Source organism: Condylostylus longicornis, unplaced genomic scaffold (genome assembly GCF_029603195.1).
Source record: "Condylostylus longicornis isolate FDR11 unplaced genomic scaffold, ASM2960319v2 ptg000040l, whole genome shotgun sequence".
Lineage (NCBI taxonomy): Eukaryota > Metazoa > Arthropoda > Insecta > Diptera > Dolichopodidae > Condylostylus > Condylostylus longicornis.
The window spans coordinates 1051892-1071628 of NW_026578009.1; the positions used below are offsets into that span (position 1 = coordinate 1051892).

The 19737-nt window shown below is 24.6% G+C and overlaps 1 protein-coding gene across 2 annotated transcripts in view; it reads left to right on the forward strand.

Annotated features, from left to right (window-relative positions):
* The first annotated feature begins 486 nt into the window (after positions 1–486).
* LOC129609901 (probable basic-leucine zipper transcription factor E) overlaps positions 487–19737 on the forward strand; it is a 30133-nt gene continuing 10882 nt past the window's right edge. Inside the window, exons 1-3 of one of the 2 annotated variants that reach the window (XM_055522146.1) lie at positions 487–1149; positions 1999–3341; positions 3693–3786. In XM_055522146.1, the coding sequence (XP_055378121.1) occupies positions 956–1149; positions 1999–3341; positions 3693–3778 (1623 nt within the window). In that variant the 5' untranslated portion in view covers positions 487–955 and the 3' untranslated portion in view covers positions 3779–3786. Of the gene's footprint in view, positions 1150–1998; positions 3787–19737 lie in introns of both variants that reach the window. The other variant, XM_055522145.1, reaches the window with a different exon arrangement.

Genomic DNA, 19737 nt, shown 5'->3' on the forward strand with positions numbered 1-19737 from the left:
ACATATAGTACGTGCCCTTACAATATCGTTACGATATGTTAAAAAAAAAAATTTTTTTTTTTTTTTGTTTTTCTTTGAAAATTTGTAATTAAATTTAAGAGATTCTCTATATTGTTATATACTAGTAGTACAGTATATGTACACAACATAGAGAAATAAAATTTATTACATTGAATTTTTCTTTAACAGTGTTGTGTTAACAGCAGAGAGATTTCTCTCCAAATGTTGTAACATTTTTATAAAATAAAATAAAAAAAAAAATACAATAATAAAATGTACATATGTGTACATTTTCCTGTCATATAACAATTATTATATAGGAAGAAGAAAATTTGCATTTTGACATTTTGTGCTAAAAAAAAATGTTTGTTTGAATATTTTTTTTCTGATTTTTCGTTTTCATTTTTTTCATTTTATTTTGGTGACTTTTGTATACAATAAAATAGCAAAAAAGTGCATAAAATTTTTGAAAAAGAAAAAAAAATATAATAAAGTGATTGAACATGAAAAAATTAAAATAATATTAGTTTTTTTTTATTATTAAAAAATTTAAATATAAAAATAAAAAATTCTTCAAAAAACATACACACAAACGCATTCACATACACACAGAGTAGCATGTATAATCAATAAATGTGATGATGGTTTCAATAATGTACTCTGAAAATGATGTTAACAACAAAAAAAAAAAATAATATTAATTTTATTTTTTTAATAAAATCAAAAAAATTCAAAAAATTTTGAACGTCACGATCATTAAAACCTCTTCCAAATATAACACACGAAAATATTTAATGAGATACGAGAAAAATTTAAAAAGGAATTTTTAAAGTATAAATAGATAAGATAAAGAAGAAAATATTTGTATTACAACAAAAAAAAAAACCAACAGAAAAATAAAAAGGACTGGAAAAGAAAAACAAAATTTTTCTTCCACCTTCGGTTAAATTATAATATGCAGCTTATGACGTTCAATTCACTTCTGATGTTTGACATAGTGTTTATGTTTTTTCTGTTTTTAGTTGGTGTTACCTGTTTGGTTTATTATTTACCAACTGGTAGACCACATAGACCATTTGTACAAACAGCTGAATCATTATTAGAAGCAGAAAAATGTCGTTATCGGCATCGACATCTTCATCTGCTCAGGTAAGTTTATAATAAAAAAGAAGAAAAGAAAATATAAAACAATAATTAATATAATGGAGGCAGACAATATTAATTAGTATTGTTGCAGAACTATAAAAAGTTTTTAAAAATTTATAAGATTTTCGTACCGAAAGAACAACTCAATCTACGATTTTCAAATCAGTTTGCATATTGTGAGATGTTATTAGCTAATTTGTTCGTAATTTTAACTTTCAAATTCGATATTTACAAAATTAATAGTCGAGCTCATAATTTTTCTAGTAGAACTTCCCTTACAAAGTATGTTCTCAATATAATTATAAAATATATTGAAAATTGGGTCGAAAAAAAGAATCTCCATGTCCTGTAATGAATAATGAAAAACAATTTTATAGAGATTCACAAACCCAATTGCAACTTAATGTTGAAATATAATTAATGTTGGTAGTAAATTAAATATGGAATTTTCCAAAATTTTTTTTTCCACACTATAATGGGTCTTTAATTTTCTTAAAAAACATAATTATTGCTTTTTTCTCAACAAATTCTTCAAAATTGTAGATTTTAAATCCAGACAATAAATATATGTATAGTGGAGGAAAAAAAACGTGATATTTTCCAAATTTTCCTTAACAAAATTCGATACTTAAATCTGAAAATATCACAACAATAATATTCATTTTTCTTTACAGTTCAAACGGTCTGCCTCAGAAAGAAAAAAATAATAATCAACAAAATATACGTTGACATTTAATTTATTTATACATAAATATTTTTTTTTTCTTTTCTTGTTCTCGTCCTTCTTTTTTCATTTTTTTTCTTTATCATAAAAAAATGAAATACGAAAACATAAAACAAAAATTTTTATAGCCAAAAAAATGGCCATGCTGATAGAATTCTAACGGATGAGGCATCATCAGAATACGAGGATGACGAAGAAGAAGACATTAACGATGATGAAAGTGATGAATTTGAAGAAATTCCAAAAACTCAATCTAGAAAACATCATCAACAACTACAGAATAAACAACATAGTTGTCATATACATAACCAAAATCAAAATGATGAACCGTGTTTAGATGCTAAGGAAATAAATTTTATTGAAAGAAATGAAATTGAGCTTGTAAAATTACGTAATAAAGGTTATTATCCTTTACCACGGCAACAACAACATCAGCTACAATTCAGTCAACGTAAAGAGAATAATATTTCTCATAAAAGAAATAAAATTTTATACCATTGTTGTCCGCCATGTAATTTAAGCGATTGTGAAAATTTTTATATCAGTTACGAGGATCCTAGTAACATTACTAGTAACACTAGTAGTAGTAGTAATAAAGGCAATAATAATGAAATATTTACTAGTAGTATGATAACTACCTATAAAGACACTGATACTATCAATACTATAAGAGATGATAATATTAGCTCTTCAGCACGATTAGTATATTTAAATGGTATTCCAACATCAAAAAGTAATGAAATTAGTAAGGGAAGCAATATCGGATGTAATATTAGTCGAAGTGCTATCAGTGATTTTATTGATATTGATAATATTCATAAGAATAGAAAAAATAATTATATTGACTATAAAAAAAATTCTCCCTTATTAAAATTAAAATCAAAGGCAATTGTTAATAAAAAACAAACATCAGCGGCAGCAGCTATAGCAAAATCTATAATAGAAATTAAAGAAGCTAATAAAATTCAGCCAATTCTATCATTACCATCTTCAATATTATCTACAATAGATGAAAAAACGAATGTTCCTGATGACGAAGTTGACGGTATTGATGATGATGACGATGTTGATGATGATGGTGATGTAGATGATGCCTTCGATAATAATGATGATGAATATGAAGAATATATTTATGAAGATGATGATTGCTGTTCTACAACATCAGTTGATATTGTTTTAGCTGAGGGAATTGATGAAGATGCTTCAAATGTTATTATATATGATAATAAAAGAAAATGTCAACATAATTGTAAAAATAGATATATAAATAGTAATAGAATAGCATCACAAACTAAAAAGGCATTTAACAATAATAACAATAGTAATAACAATAATAATAATAATAATAATAACAGTCAACATACATCTTTAAATATTAATGCAGCTGCTTTTGCTGCTGCTGCAACATTACGCGAACATTTTTATATAATTAAAGAGACTGAAAAAATTAAAGAAGGAACAACATCCTTTTGTAATAATTGCAATTTACAAAATTATTCATCAACATCATTACCATCATCGTCATCTTGTACTAATTCGTTGTCAACAACATCAACATCACCACATCTGTCTTCAGCTCATCAAGTCTTACAAAGCTGTAATAATATTCCATGTCCTTTATTATCATCGTCCTCAATACGTTGTACAGCTTTTAACACGTCACCATTATTAAATATTTCAACACCATTAATATCTTCGCCATCATTTGTACCATCACCGCCTGATTCACCTATATTATCAACACAATTACCATATATATCATCACCATCATCTAGATTAAGATTTTCTTCATCATCTTCTTCTTCTTCTTCAAATATTCCAGCATTGGCACATCAACCATATTGTTGTCATGTAAAAGCTAAATCAAATGATTTGAAGGATTGTGTGGGACCTATTGTGGATGTATAGAATTTTTGGTATGTAAATTATACATAATATTCTTTTATAAAAAAAATATATGTCATGTAATATTATGTAATGCCACCTCAATACTTATATTATATGAGCACACTATAAAAATTAAAATTACATAACCACCATCAAGTCGTAATATACAGAAATTTAAAATATTGAATAAATGACGTTAGTTAAATGTAAAAACCATTAAGTTTTTTAAAGTAGTAATTGAAAATCTTTCCGCTATTTTAGGATTAGTTTAATTTTAATATACCAAAAGTTACTAATATTGTTAAAAAGTGTACGAAAATTTAAAAATTCTTATACTACGGGGTAGTATAGAACTACTTAAACTTGCGGAGAAACTTAATTGAAAATTTGAATAATTTTTTTTTGATGACCTTAACGAATCAAAACAAAAATATAATTGATTTGAATAGATATTTTAGAACATCCTTCATCTCTTACTCATTCATAACTTGAACCACTAAATTCCAATACATAGTTACCAAATTACCATAAGAATCGATATTAAATTTCCTTTAAAAAATTTTTAAATGGTAAAGTTTTGAAAATATAAAATAGTTAGTAATTCAAGAACTAAAGTTAATATCGACACAAGATTTTTTTCGAAGTTATTTTATGAAACTTAAGACACCATTTCTTATTTGTAAGTCGGACAATAAAACAAATTATAATGGTTTATTTTTGGATATCCAACAGTTTTTTTTATTTTTGCAATGTTTCTTTCGATCCTAGAAAATGTTAATTTATGTTTGTATTTTTGTGTCTTATGTATTTCTTTGTATTATGAATTTGTATTGCTGAAAAATATAGATCTGAAATATAGATACATATTCATGTTCGACATTGAGTCCTAAGCTATTCCTCTGTTCTCCCAGCTAACTTAATTAAGCTAAGTTTATCAAAATTTTCACAAAACAGTTTCTAAAAATGAACGCAAGAACCTTATTTGATCTGGATGTGATCAAGTGTTCGAATTGTTTAGGCATAGCTGTCATACAATTTTAAAAGCTATTTGCGTAAATAATACATCTCGAAAATTTTTGAAGCTACTGTACCAAAATCTCAGACAAAAATCTTCTTTGGATTACTTCACTGCTTATGGCAGCTGCCATACAAATTCATAAGTGAATTATGAATGACAAAATGAGTGAATAACAAAGTCATTATAAAAAAATCAATAACAGATTTGGTGCAGTGTATCAAATTATTATGTAGCTCTTGGAATAATCCATTCATATAGATGTCACATAGTTACGGTCAACCCTTCGTATATTCTCATTTCTTATTTATTTAGATTCCTTTTACATTTTGTTCTTCAACCACCTAAGTCCTTTAAAAAAAATATTAAATGTAAAATTTTTAGATTCTTAAAACTTTTTTTAACTAGAATTTTTCGTATCCTTATATAGAAGAATATACTATTAAAGAATATACCGTCGAGAAAACAAAAAATAAAAGTAATTGCAAAGAAAAATTCGTTTTGTTTCTTATTTATATTTTTTCTCTTTTCTGTTTACTATAGGAAACAAAATTTTTAATTTATTGACTTAAGGCTAGTCTCCATTATAATGTTCAAGTTATAGAATACGAATGAACATACGAACGTCTTCTATATGTTATATATACTATATACATACTGTATACTAGGGTAGGTATACCCATTTGTCTTGTGTTAAAAAAAATTGTCTCTTGAGGTTTCATAAATAACTTAATGCTAAAGAATTTATTCTCTAATGCAAATATTATTTAAAAGTTTTTTCATTCTTATCAAAATTTCTTATTACATACTTTCTAAATTTTAGATATACTTAAAACGAAAATTCCAAATTTCAACTAGAATGAAGCTTTAAATTTGAAATATGTCCTGATTGCGTATATTATTTATTTAAAATGTTGTCCCGAATTTCTTCCTTTTGAAATTTATATAAAGAAGAAAAAAATATTTCATTTTAAATATTTCATTTGATTTTAGATACTTCCCCAAAAATTAATATTTAGAGTTATAAAATCATTACGAATTCGAAATAGGTAAAACTTTTTTGCCGACCGCATTTCATAAAATAAGAAAGGTTATGTGAGTCGAGTTTTTGGCAGAAATGTGTTTCTCCATGCTAGGAAAGCCGACTTAGACAATTTTTAGAGGTCTGTCTGGCAGTCTGTGTGTACAGATCAGAATCTCAACTTGGGTTGAACCAATTTTAACGAAAATTTATAGCTGAATTTTTACCAAGAATGTAATAGTTTGATCAACTTTTGGAATTATGTAAGGCCTCTTGAACTGAATACTTACTACGGGTTGATTTTACATTTTTCACTATATCCAAAAAAAAAATCAACGTATTTTACTAAAATTTTATATATAAGCCTATAATTTTATATTACGAGAAACCACTTAACTTTTGAAAGAAATCAGATTCCAGCGATTGGACGTTTACTACGGGGCAAATTTACATTACTAAGCATAAAAAGGAATAATCAACTCATTTCTTTGAATTTTAATATGCGAATTCAGAGTGTTTAAACAATAAAATTGTAATAAAATTGTAAATTGAAAGCCTGACCGCGGTCCGAATTGACATTTCTTAGAATATCTGAGGAACTACTTGACGTAATTTTGTTGAATTTTAATATTTTGCTTGCTTGTACCTCAATGCACATCGCGGTCAATTATGTGCTAATCAGGTCAATTTTTTTATATTTAAAATAATTTTTAAAAATTGGTATAATTTAATAATTAATTTTAAAAATAATCTAATGTGTCCTGATTTAAACCAGATTTTGAATTATTTGCTTGAATTATTTATAACACACTATATTTTTATTACAATTTTATTAAACAATCAACAAAATTTTGATAAAGATTTTATTTTTCTCTGTCATTATGATGATTTTATGGTATAACATTTGAAATATTTTACAAAATTTTTCCTTACTTTTAATCCTTACATATACATATTATTTACATTGTGTTTTACGTATATACACACAATTCAATGTTGTATTTTTGGTACGACTTTCGAAACTCAATTTGCTTACACCTTTTGTATTATTTTTCAAAGGAATTAAATGTTTTTTAATAAAATATCTGTTTTTATTTTCTATAGAAGACAGTACATATATTATACATATACCTTTTCTTAATTTATATACACACATAAATAGAATTGAGTTATATAAATTAAAATATAATAGATCTGACATATGTAACATAATATACAAACAATCAAAATAATTTAAAAATGATGAAAATTAAAAGAGAAAAAAATATTATTACAAATGACAAACAATTCAAAATAAAATTATATATTTATTTTTTGAAACCGCCTCTTTAATTCTAAGACATACCTACCTTTCTTTTTATATTTTTTGAAATTAATTTTATATAAACCCTCAAAAAAGATTAATGACATCAGTTGTGACAAATTGAAGGGAATGAGAATAATTACTAAAATTTATGACTTTAGAAGAAAAAAGAAAAATAAAAATAATAAACTTTTGTTATACCAAGATCATAAAAATTTTCTCAAAACTCCAGATATAGATTTTCAGTCAAATGTAATTGAGTAATAAAATAAATAATGGTATAATATACTCAAACCTATGTATATAGAAGAAAAAGATGAAATAAATAATATAAAAGTGAAAAATGATAATCAAAATACAATGATATTATAATTAATTATAAAAAAAAAAGAATATTAGTTACAGTATGGTCTACAAGTTTAAAAAATTTCGAATAATTCGTCAAGGAAATTTGATGAGAAAATGTCGACAAAAGTTTTATAAAACCTAACATCTTACATATGAAGAGAAATATGCACATATTTCAGCTCTTCTTTCAACATATTATTCCGATTCGCACCCGGAAGTTTTACTTCAAATTATGACAATGAAGGGACTTAAAAAAATTTATGGGAACTTTATCTTATAAATTGTTTTTGAAAATTTGAATCTGATTTTCGTTCATAATTAATACATGAAAAATATTTAGAGAAATCATAACAAAATTTGATTTCCAATTTAGACAGTATCATTCGTTCCCTTTTTAGGACTAATTTGCGCAAGTATATTAGGTTTCGAAGAATTAATTAGAAGACATTTTACTTCTTCTAAATTTCAACTTACTTCACTTGAATATTACTAAAATAGAAAAACTAACTTTACGCATTTATTAAACCAGGTAAAGAAAGTTTGGCAACAAAAAGGTAGTGCATTTGAAGTTCAGGAAATTATAATAAGTTATATAATTTCCGAGAAATCTTAACAGTAATATTCAATATTGTTTTACATGCTAGAATTCGTGCAACTAAAACAATTCTACAATTACGTTAGAATTTTATTTTTAGTACTTTTATATACAAATTTTTTGATATTTAGTAGGAATTTTTTACAGTAGGAAAAATTTTTAACCTGTCTCCTCTCTCTGAAAGTGAAATGACAGCTCTTTGATGGAGGATATAGGCTACAAATGCAAGAAAATAACAACTATTTAACTGTCGAATGCGACTATTCTTTTTTTTTGTTTATCCTAAATATATGCAAAAGTTTCATATATTTTGACATACGAATTAAAATACATAATTTATATTATATTGTTATACCTAAATTGTTTTCGAAAACAGTATTTTAATTTATTCAATGGAAAAGTGCTACTTTGCAAACCATTATTTTAATCCAAATTTATTTTTAATTCATTTTTCAGTCGATTATTTTCATATGTCAAAGTAATGGTTTTTTGAGTGAGTAATACAAAATGAAACTGAACAAGATATGTATATGGCAATACCAACACCTATGCACACAAAACAAAAATTCACATTCACCTAATAATTTTTTTGAAGAGTATTGAAACAATTTGTCAAATGATTTAATTGTATGAATACCTACACATCTGTTGTGTTGATTGGTAACGAACGTTTCTTATAAAGGATCTGTTACAATGAAAAATTCTCGAACACAATATTTTGTATACAGTCGCTAGTACATTTCTAAACAATATGTGTTACAAATTTATTGTTATATTACGTAGTTATTATATGAATAACAAAATATATATATATATATATATATATATATATATATATATATATAAGTAGGTATGTAATATATCTTCTATATAAAAATATTATTATAATTAAATAAAATGATAAGAAAGAGAAAAATTTATGCAAATTTTAATTTTATTCTAAAGAATTATAAGAAATTATTTACTAAGAAAGTGAAAAAAAAACAACTAACATACAAAAAGAAAATTGAATTACAAAATTTTCTTCTTAATACAAAACATTAGAGAATTTATTATGTTTTTTTTGTCCTCCTTGCATTGAACTCACTTTTTGAATAAAATAAAATATTATTTTTATATTTGATTCTCTAGTGTAATCAAAAACAATTACAATATATGCTAATACACATAATGTTTATGTAGATTATTAATAAAGAAAATGTTATCTCTTACACATTACAAATTTGAAACATATATGTATACACAAAACGCAATTAAGTGCAAAAAAATAAAAAAATATATCATCAATGTTATAAACTAAAAAGAAATAGAATAAAATTTGGGAGTAGAAGGTTCGAAAATATCAAGGATAACATCAAACTTAATTTAAAATTTTGCATTACATATGGCGTAATTAGAGAGAGTTTGTAAATTATAACACAACACTTCTCAATAGATTTTATTTCTTTGAAAAATTTACAAAATTTTGGGACGCTTCACAAAATCTATTAATTGTACTTAAATACTACCTCTCTAATTTGCCACGAGAATTCCGAGAGCTCCGAAGAATTACTCTGGTTCTGTCAGCATTTTTTCCAATAATATATCGAAATTTTCACATACACCCACATATACCTTCACAAAAGGGAGTAGTAATAATAAAAAAAGAGAAAAATGCAAATTCTTTTCTTATAAGAGAGAGTTGACAGAAATGTTCCTTTTACAGGGAAGAAATGATATTCAATAGCTTTTTTACATTGTTATACAGAGTTAAAGAAAATAATCTTATAGATTTTGAGAAATATTTTAAGATAATTCAAAATGTCGGAAAAATAAATTCACTATAATTGAAATTTTCTTTTCACCCATTTATTCTCTTACTAAAATTACATTTTATAAATTAATTGTTGCATAAAATATCTAAGCAATTAATATTATCACTGTTCAAACAACAACACCATTCAAAAAATAATTTGTGAGTGCAAATTTAAATTAGCATCTATCGTTTAAATTCACAAATAATTTTAATTTAAATTCACAGTGATTACATTGAGCACTGAAATTATTTATATGAAAAATAGACGTTGGATCGAAAAATTGTTATGAGAACAAAGACTTGTTTTAATATCAAAGCTAAAATGTATTGCGGTTTGGCAAAACCGGGCGTATAAAAACATATTTGTGCCTTATTGATTTGAGATGCTGATTATTTTGAAATTATCTGTTTGTCAATTGGTAATAAATTTATAATACATTTTTATAGTGTATGTACAGTTAATTGTTTGTTATGCTTCAAATTATAATTACCTTGCGATTTATAATTTAAAGTGTACAGAATTTCAATAATGAACTCGTATTAGTTTTAGATTCAATAACAATATTTTTATAATAACTATCTGCTTAACCCTAAATTTATTCCTTTATTAACTTTATCCTAAATTTATTCCTTTATTTATAAGAATATCTGAGAATTATCAGAGATACTTTGTGAATTGAAGAGCTCATTTTCATGTTGAACAATATTCCCTTGTTTATTCTTTCTAGAATCAATATATTGACTTCCAAAACGCAAATTTTTTCTATGGAGTTCATCATTTCTGTATTTATTTCATTGTAAGAACTTATTTAAAGCAAAGCTTTTAATCAATTTTATCACATTAAAGATTCGGTTTGTTGCTTTTCTTTCATATTATCTACTTCAATTTATATATAATGTAAATCTAAATGTGATATATTATAATATTAAATTAACACTCATCCATACAGTATAGTGTTTTGTCACATGTACTGTCGTATATACAAAGTTAATAAGTATTATAATATATTAATATCGATGCTATTGATAAAGTTTCTTTTTAAGATAATTAAAACTTAATCCCCGATGTTGAAAAACTTTCTTCAAATTACTTATTTTTTTTTTATAAAATTTTCCCAATAATATACATACATTATAAAAAACATTTACACACACGCATGCCTATGTAGAAATAATACCCATATTCATTTTAAGGATATACAGTGTTTTCATACTAAACACACCTTCATACATAGCTACATACTATGTAAGTATACCAAATAAAAATATTTCTTGACATCTGTGAAACATTTTTTTTCTTATGGCAAAACAAATAAAATTTGTTGTGATTTTAGAATTTTGGAATAATATTAGTGTATTAACGTTTTAAAAGTAAAATTACAAAAAAAAGTAAAAAATACTTTAAACTTTGTTTTTAAAGTTTAAATATTTGAAAAGAATGGGCTCAACAGAGCCCAAAATTATATAGAAAAAAATCTTGTTTCATTGAAATTTAAAGTAAATAATTTTCAAGATTCGTATTGTTTATGAAACAGTTGTTGAAATAGGTAAAATACAATTATAGTATAGTAGGAAAATCCATAACTCTCAATCTTGTTAGGGTCTTGTACTATATTATTATTAATATACTATCAAATTTTAGTTATAAAATTAATTTTTCTTTTTCGAAGATATTATGCTGCTAATAGAGAATTTAATTAGTTAACCTTTTATGAGTTGTAAGATAAAGCTTAAACTCCTTTAAAGATTTTTAACATTTATGAACGGTAATTATTGCAATATTTAAAATTTTCCGCAAAGATGACTTATAAATCAATAATTTCTGTTAAGTTTCGGGCGGCAATAATGAGTTTTGATGATAAAGCACTCTACGTCTCAGAAGTTACTGTTAAAATTATTCTTCTCCTGAGATACGGCAAGTAGTAAAAAAATTCGCCAAAATTGAATGTAGAGTAGTTCAGAATGTTACTAATTTTTTTGTTTTAATATTTAGTTCCTTTAAAATTAAAACACATTAATTTCCCCTAAAAGTATGCAACATAATAATTTCAACATTTTACTCGCCAAGAAAAATTACTTTTTTTTGTAGAACTACGTCTAGGAAACTGAGGTACTTATAATTTTTGATTTTCGTTAATAAACTAAATATTTAATAATTTTCACCCTCGATTTCAAATACAAGTGTGAATGTGCGTAATGCACATCCCAAAATACCTTATTTAGTTTCAGTATGGCGTACCTTTTACTAAGTAAATATTCAAATTCGAAATAATAGTACATTAAATCCGAATTTAAATTCTATTATACATTATTTTAAAAAATAATTAAGTGATATAGAACTGAAAATTATTACAAGTAACTTTTATTCAACAAAAAATTTTAAATTTAATTACCTACTCCATAGTTCTCTTAGAAAGCCTATAAAATTAATATATCGCGCAGCCTACTTTTATACATGTTTTCTCTTTGTCATAATATATAATTGCAATTGTTTTCGGAGCTCATGTAAAACAAAATCCAGCTTAAATATAAATAAAATGACTAAAAAATGAAATTAGGTCAAAGTTTTTTTCTCTTTGCACAATGTAAAAGTTCTAACAAAAAAAAATTTGCTTTAAATTTTTTATTTTTCTTTTCACTTCAATTTTCTTTTTTTTTTTCTTTTTGTTGTTTTCTATTTATTTTGGAATTTTAAAATTTTTCAAAAGTGGTAATGGTCGATTGTTCTGTATATTAAACGCATTACTTATTAACATTTTTACGAATAATATAATATTTTAGGGATTACAAAAATAAGAGGGCGAGTTGTTCAAGTGAATGAATGAGAAGCATAAAAAAAATGTTTGTTAACAAGAATTTAGTCCTTGTTGTATATTTATTTAAATATACACTCTTATATATAATATTATAATGCATGTTTATTTAATGGAACAATATATAAATATGTATGTATGTATTTCAGTGTAATAGTGTTTTAAAATTTAACTTGCTTACATTTAAACATCCTACAAATTGACATTTGAAAATTTCAATAATCAAATTAAAGAAAAAATTAGCCAAACGATGGTAGTGTGTGGGAGGGTTGGGAGGTGGTGGGAAAAGGCTTCTGTTGTCGGATAAAAATAACAATATTTGTTATGAAATCGAAGTACAAAAATCTGTCGTAAAATGTTCAGTTAACAGAGAAGTGTTCTTTAATTTGAAAATTTAATTTCAAAAATTGTTTTTTTTTCCGAAATTATTTCTTTGTTTTGTTGCTTTCATTTTATATACCGTGTAATATCTACAATATTATATAATATGTACGTTTTAGTATTCCTAATAATAAACATATTTTCGATTTGCTATGCTGATATTTTAATAATTTAATTAAAAAACAATTTCAAAGAACTTTAAATAAGAAAAAAATTTTCTTTTAAATTCTTTACAAAAAACAAAAAGAAATTGAATTTTTCGAAAATTAGTCATTAATTTTTTTTAATTCTACAATAGTAAATGAGACTAAACTGCAATAATTCCAAGGAATGTTTGTGCACATGCCATATATTCTGAGAAAAACTGATGGTTTTTTCCCATATTAAGAATTATAGTCCAGTTAGTCCCACTAAATATTACAGAATTACAATTAGTCCCATATATATAATATAGAAAATGGAAAATATTTCGTTTCAAGCAGTAACTACCAACTAAAAATCAACAAACTTTATGGTACGAAATGAAAGAAATCTCATTATTCGCGTGTTAAATAGTTGAATTGTTTCTTATCTATAGGCATTACATGCTAGGCAACTTTAAAATTTTCTAAATGAACTTGTGTCTATACTGTGAAAAATTATTCTTTATATGTAAAATTGTAAATTTTATGAATCTTTTCTAAATTATAGTCATAATAATTCAACTTCATCCAAAAACAACATTTTTAATTAAGTTCCAAAAAAATGCATTAAACATAATTGGATTTTTCAAATTTTATATTGTGTCAAATAATGTTCGCGCTTAAGCAATGGTATATGTTAATGGAATGTGCAGTAACTATATATGAATTAGTCCAATTACATTATTTGTTGTGCTAACATAAAACTTCCATAAATGTATATGTAAAAAAGTTCAGTTCACAATATGAATGCATACATTTTCTGTTATATAATTCATATGAACTTCAATAATAATATTTTATTATATAATATATATGATGAACTTACATATTTTGAAATATTTCTTTTATGTTGTTATAAGCTCTCGAATTTTATTGAAATTTTGGGTAATGAAAATTTAGTTCATATTACAATTTTTTTTAATTAATTCTTATTTTATAAATTTGAATTCAAAAGAAGATTTCTTTAATAAGAAGCTTAATAATTTTAAAATATTCATAAATAAATAAATAAGTTGTTAATATTAAGTAAATCACAGGTGTTTCAATTAAGTATATATTAATTGTTTTTTTTCATTTGATTAATCCCTGTAATTTACAAATTTAAAACTATATGACGAATGGATTATGTTGAAGACGTAATAATAATAAATCAAGTGTACATTAATCAAAAAAATTAATCCAGCACATCCAAAGACCATATGATGAAAAGAAATCGTTTTGAATTGCTCGTACTTATAATACGCGTATAAGATAGCATGAAAAATCATTTCTACTAATACTGCAGGTTTCCAAAGTAATTAACGTATATCACTCTCGATTATAATCGTAGTATAACAATTTTGGATTGCTTTTTAAGTATTGAGTAGGTAGTTTCTTAGGTAATTCTTAGGTAGATCCGATTAAAATTATTTTAATTTCACATACTCACATGATGGTTATAATAATTAAACTTAAAAATTTGCATATTTCAAATTCATATATCGGCAATAATATAACAAAAAATAATACGAGTATAATGTAACAAAAAATAAAATGAAAAATTTTTTTTCTTATAATTAATATTATATTTTGTTAAACAATCAATCAATACAGTAGCTAGTAACTAGTTAATGTTCTGTAATATCAGAGCTGGGTATATAAAAATGTTCATAAAGCAGATTAGATGTAAATTATTTTGAAAGACATAAAATAATTTGACTTCCATTGAATAAAAATCTATTCAATGATATAAAATTTAAAAATCGGAAAATATAGGTAACTATTTTTGCTAGCAATAATACTCATAGCTATTTGTCGACAACCCCACAAATCATAGAAAAGAAAATCTCATATAAACTACATAAATACTGTACAATACTTGTTTGAGGGCATTACTAAAACACTGTGAAATTTATAAATTTAAAAAAAAGGATTCGTGGCGTGTCAATTAATTAAATCATTTGCTTTAACATTTCATGTACCTTCATTTTATATTGTATGATTTTTTATTTAGAACAACTTAATGAGTTGACGATTAGCTCAGAAAACATACATAGGTGTGCCTGAAATATGAGCTGTTTGAAATAATAATATATATGAAGTGTAATGTTTATAAGTATTTAGGGGAAGATGTATAAAGGCTGATTATTATAGCTATATAGCGAGTAGATGTCCATTTTGAAGCAAATAAATATTCTAAGAGGTTTTAAATTAATTAAATTTTCTTTTACGTGAGTTATATAGTTATCCAAATATTTAGTAACAATGTGAGTAATGTCTTTTTTAATTAGCAAAATTAAAAAATTGTTGTTTCTAAGCTTTTACTATATTTTTTTTTCCATATTGATTATTACCTTAATTTGGCAATGGTTGACACGCTCTAGTCATGATAAGACTTATTTTAACCTTCCATTGGTTACAGCGTTCCCACTTGGATACAATTGTATCCATTTGGATACATTTTTGCTTTAAAATTTAGCTTGGATACAAAGATACTCAAATCTGCTAAAATGTCGAAATTGGCTACATTTTAAAATTTTGCTGAAATATGGATACATTTCTTTCTCGAACACTAAATAAATGTTAGAAAACTTTTAAAGTGCTGTAACTTTTAAGTGCATTATCTTCCAAAAAATGTTATTTGCTGACTAAATAAAATTTGCCCGTTTTCGTGCTGAATAGTTTTTACCGCATAGTTCAACAGCTACAGAACATATATTTTCTGACCTTAAATTTTAAAATGTAATAGAAATTGCGTGTGATTTCTAAAAGAATTTACTATAAATAACGAAACTTACATTGTTGAATAAAGCAAATTAATATTATTTAAGAGTTTATTGGTATAAAATAAGGCGATTTAGTATAATAATTCTACTTTAGGAGGCTGGATACATTTTGGATACATTTTGTTCTTGAAATTGGATACATTTTGTTTTTATTGAGTGGGAACACTGATTGGTTACAAAACCTTCAGGAATCCCACCCCCCAACAAAGCTATAGGTCTGACAAAATTCAACTCACGAAAATCCGACGTTGTGCAATCTTATACAAGGCAAAATTCAAATTATCCGCCACTTATTATATTTTGTGCATGTATATTCTTCCTTTTTCTTTAAGCAGTTGAAACCTCGCAAAGAAACCTCGTCAGACCAGGGCCAGGAATGACGAGAATTTTCTGTTTAATTAACCACCCTACTACTCCTGCATATTTTTTATATCCAATCTAATATTTTGGATTGATCAAAACAGGACTCTCAACCAAAATCTATCGCTTTAAATATCGCCAATCAAACTGCCTGAAAACAATAACTACTTTTTCAGTTCATATTTTTTAGTTTTAATGATCTTAATTAATAAATAATAGTTTTTATAAGATAATTTTTTTAAATACTATTTCACATACCTTCACACTATCGTCAAATTAATATTATAGAACATTTAATTTAGTAGATATCTACATATTTCTCTTTTAATAAAAGAAATTAAATATGGGTACGTGGGTAAGATGTTAGGCATTTACTCAAAAATTTCAATAATTTGAAATAAAATAACAAAATCTTACAAAACACATTATTTAAATACACATTTATTTTTTTTTTTTAGAGTAAAAGACCTTGACCTTTTTGTCACGTATGTAAAAACAATATTAAAAAGCTTACTCAAAAAAAAAAAAATTAGAAAAGTTAAAACGTGTCAAAATTACAAATTAAAAATAGAAAAAAAAATGTAGAGTATCAGTAATGTTCTTTTAAATATTTGTAAATAAACTTAACCCTTTGCAGGCTAAGAAGATTATTTTTAAAACCTTTAGATAGACTAATATCTATAAAACATCATACTTAATGTTTGTATTCCAAAATTGGCTTATACCAAGATCAGTATTTTTAATGTGGGGATGAAAGTATATACCACATTTTTTCAAAATGTGTTACGTAGCAACAGGTGAGCTGCATAGTGAGTGAAGGGATAAGAGGAAAATCAGTTTCGAAGACATTTTTTGTTAACACTATTTGGAACCTTCTACGAGAGGCTTGATGTTTTTGATTCGGCCACTGCTCCCCATTCACTCATTAGAATTTAAAATAAAACCTTTCGCATTCTAGGTTTGCTTTAACAAGTTTACATAATAAAACTCCATCATAATGGTTAATTAGTTTTTTTTTGTCATCCATTTGTGACAATATTAAAAAAGTTTCCTGTTTTTTTTTTTCATTTATTTGCTTATTAAATTAAAGCGATATTTTAAAATATTTCGTTGACAATCTTAAATGATTACAAATTTTTACTGAAAGATAGAAATTCTTATTTTTTTGACAAGGGAGAATATTAAAAGAAATGAAAACTTTTAATTTTCTTTGTTTTCTATATAATTGTGATCACAATAAATCATGATTTGACATACTGTTATTTACAAAAATTTATTTTCCTAATATATTTTATACGTCATAGCGCCTACACATTAATCATTTCTACAAAAATAAAAAGAGAAAAAAAAAACAAAAATATTTCTAACAAATTTTAAAGTTATTCCTTGGCAGGACATCATTTCCTTTTCCTATATATACAACAACTAACTGTGGCTATATTATAAAACAATATTTCTAAGAACTAAATACAATAGATATATAATAAACGTATAGGTACATTATGTATTTTATAAAATATTTCTGTAATAATTTGTGAGTGTATAGGAGCAAATATTTCGGTTGGGTTTGTTAATTTATACGGATGAGAGCATAATACAAAGATTCTTATCAGTAAAAATGTAATTTTAACTTGTTAACTGTGATAATTTTTCATTAATTTTTTTTATTAATTCATTTGGGAAATAAAAATTTTTAAGTTAAAAATCTTATGCATAATTTGTAACACTCAAAATTATTGAACAAAAATTAATGAATTTTCCTTTGGAATACAAGGGATAAACACTGTCCCTCCAAATATAAGCCTTTATATTTGGAGGGAGAGTGTTTATCCCTGTACTTGAAGTTAGAGAAATATGTATCAAAAAATCATCCTAAGTATGCAATCTTTGTTCCTCAATGTAAACAAAAAATAGTTACTTAATACATGAAATGAAAATCCTAAATTTATTTAGTCTGTAAAATACTAAAAGTTTCCTCCCTTGTTATCCATTTATTCTAAATTAATGACATGATTTCGTAATCTTTCATAAATTTTTTATAATTATTGAGTTTTATAACTTGAGCAACAGTTTTAAACTGTATCCAGTAAAGTACGAATCCCAGATGTCCTCAGGTTTTTTATATTTTTCTATTTTATATTATTTAATTGAAAATGTTAAAAATTTAAAAATGATCAAAGAATTTTTTTTAGAAAGTTCTTTCGGATCGTTTTTTGCGTTTTCAAATAACTTATATGTGTCTTCCATTAGTATAGTCTTCACAATTTAATATGGTCGTAATATTCTATACATGAGTCTTATCAATAAAAATTTTTCAGAAATTTAATAATTTTGTTTTTTTTTTGAAGAAATAAGATTCAGTAATGACACTAGTATGTAAAGGGTATCAAACAGTGAATAAATCTGAATGTAATAGAGTTGAAGTAGCTTTGTGCAAATTTGTGATTACTCTACATTCTTCAAATTTTATTTATATATATTTATATATATACATAAAACGACTACTTAATAGCAGTCGTCCCATATATGAACGATCTAACGTAAGGCAACTACCGCACGGCGAGTTAAAAATTTAGCGAGTTATAAGAAAAAAAAAATCAATGCTACTGTAAAGTTTAGCCTTAGGCACCCTCTTACTTATATTAGTACAAAAGCCGACGAATACAAATTAATTTCGAGCAATCTATTTTCTGCATAGATTTTTTAATAAAATGCAAAAAAAATGGAAAAACATAAAAAAAATGTTTGCTAGTTCTATGAATTCTGAATAACTAATAATAGAAAGAATAAATAATCGGAAGAAAATTAGACCGAATATTGTAAAGCTGCATATTATGTTGGGATTTTAATATTAAAAACAGCTTTTAATGATTAAAGTGAGATTTTTTAAAGAAAACAATCGATGAAATATCTTATACGAAATTATTAGAATATTGAAAATTTTTCATTCAAAATTCTCAAACGCACAATCGCCGCAACTATGAAAAAGAACAGAGTTGTCAATGAAATGTTTAAAATATTTTATTAATTTTACAAAAATATTTATGAATTTAATATCCAACTGTTGAGATGAAATGTTTTGTAGGTAAATTTGAAAATCGGATATCGCTTTAATACAACACAACAGTAATAATATATTTATTTAGTAAACGAAATGAAAAAAAAAAAACAATAAAATATAAAAAAAAAGTAATATTGTTACATAATATTTTTTTAAGAATATCCTTATAAGTATTATCCTAAATAAAGATAATAATAATATTATGAAGAATATATGAACAATATAATGGAAAGTACAATAATTTTCGTCAATAACAACATCGCCATTATCATCATCATCATTATCATCATCATTATCAATGCTATTTAAGGGATCATAAGCAACATGTCATTGTATCGTAT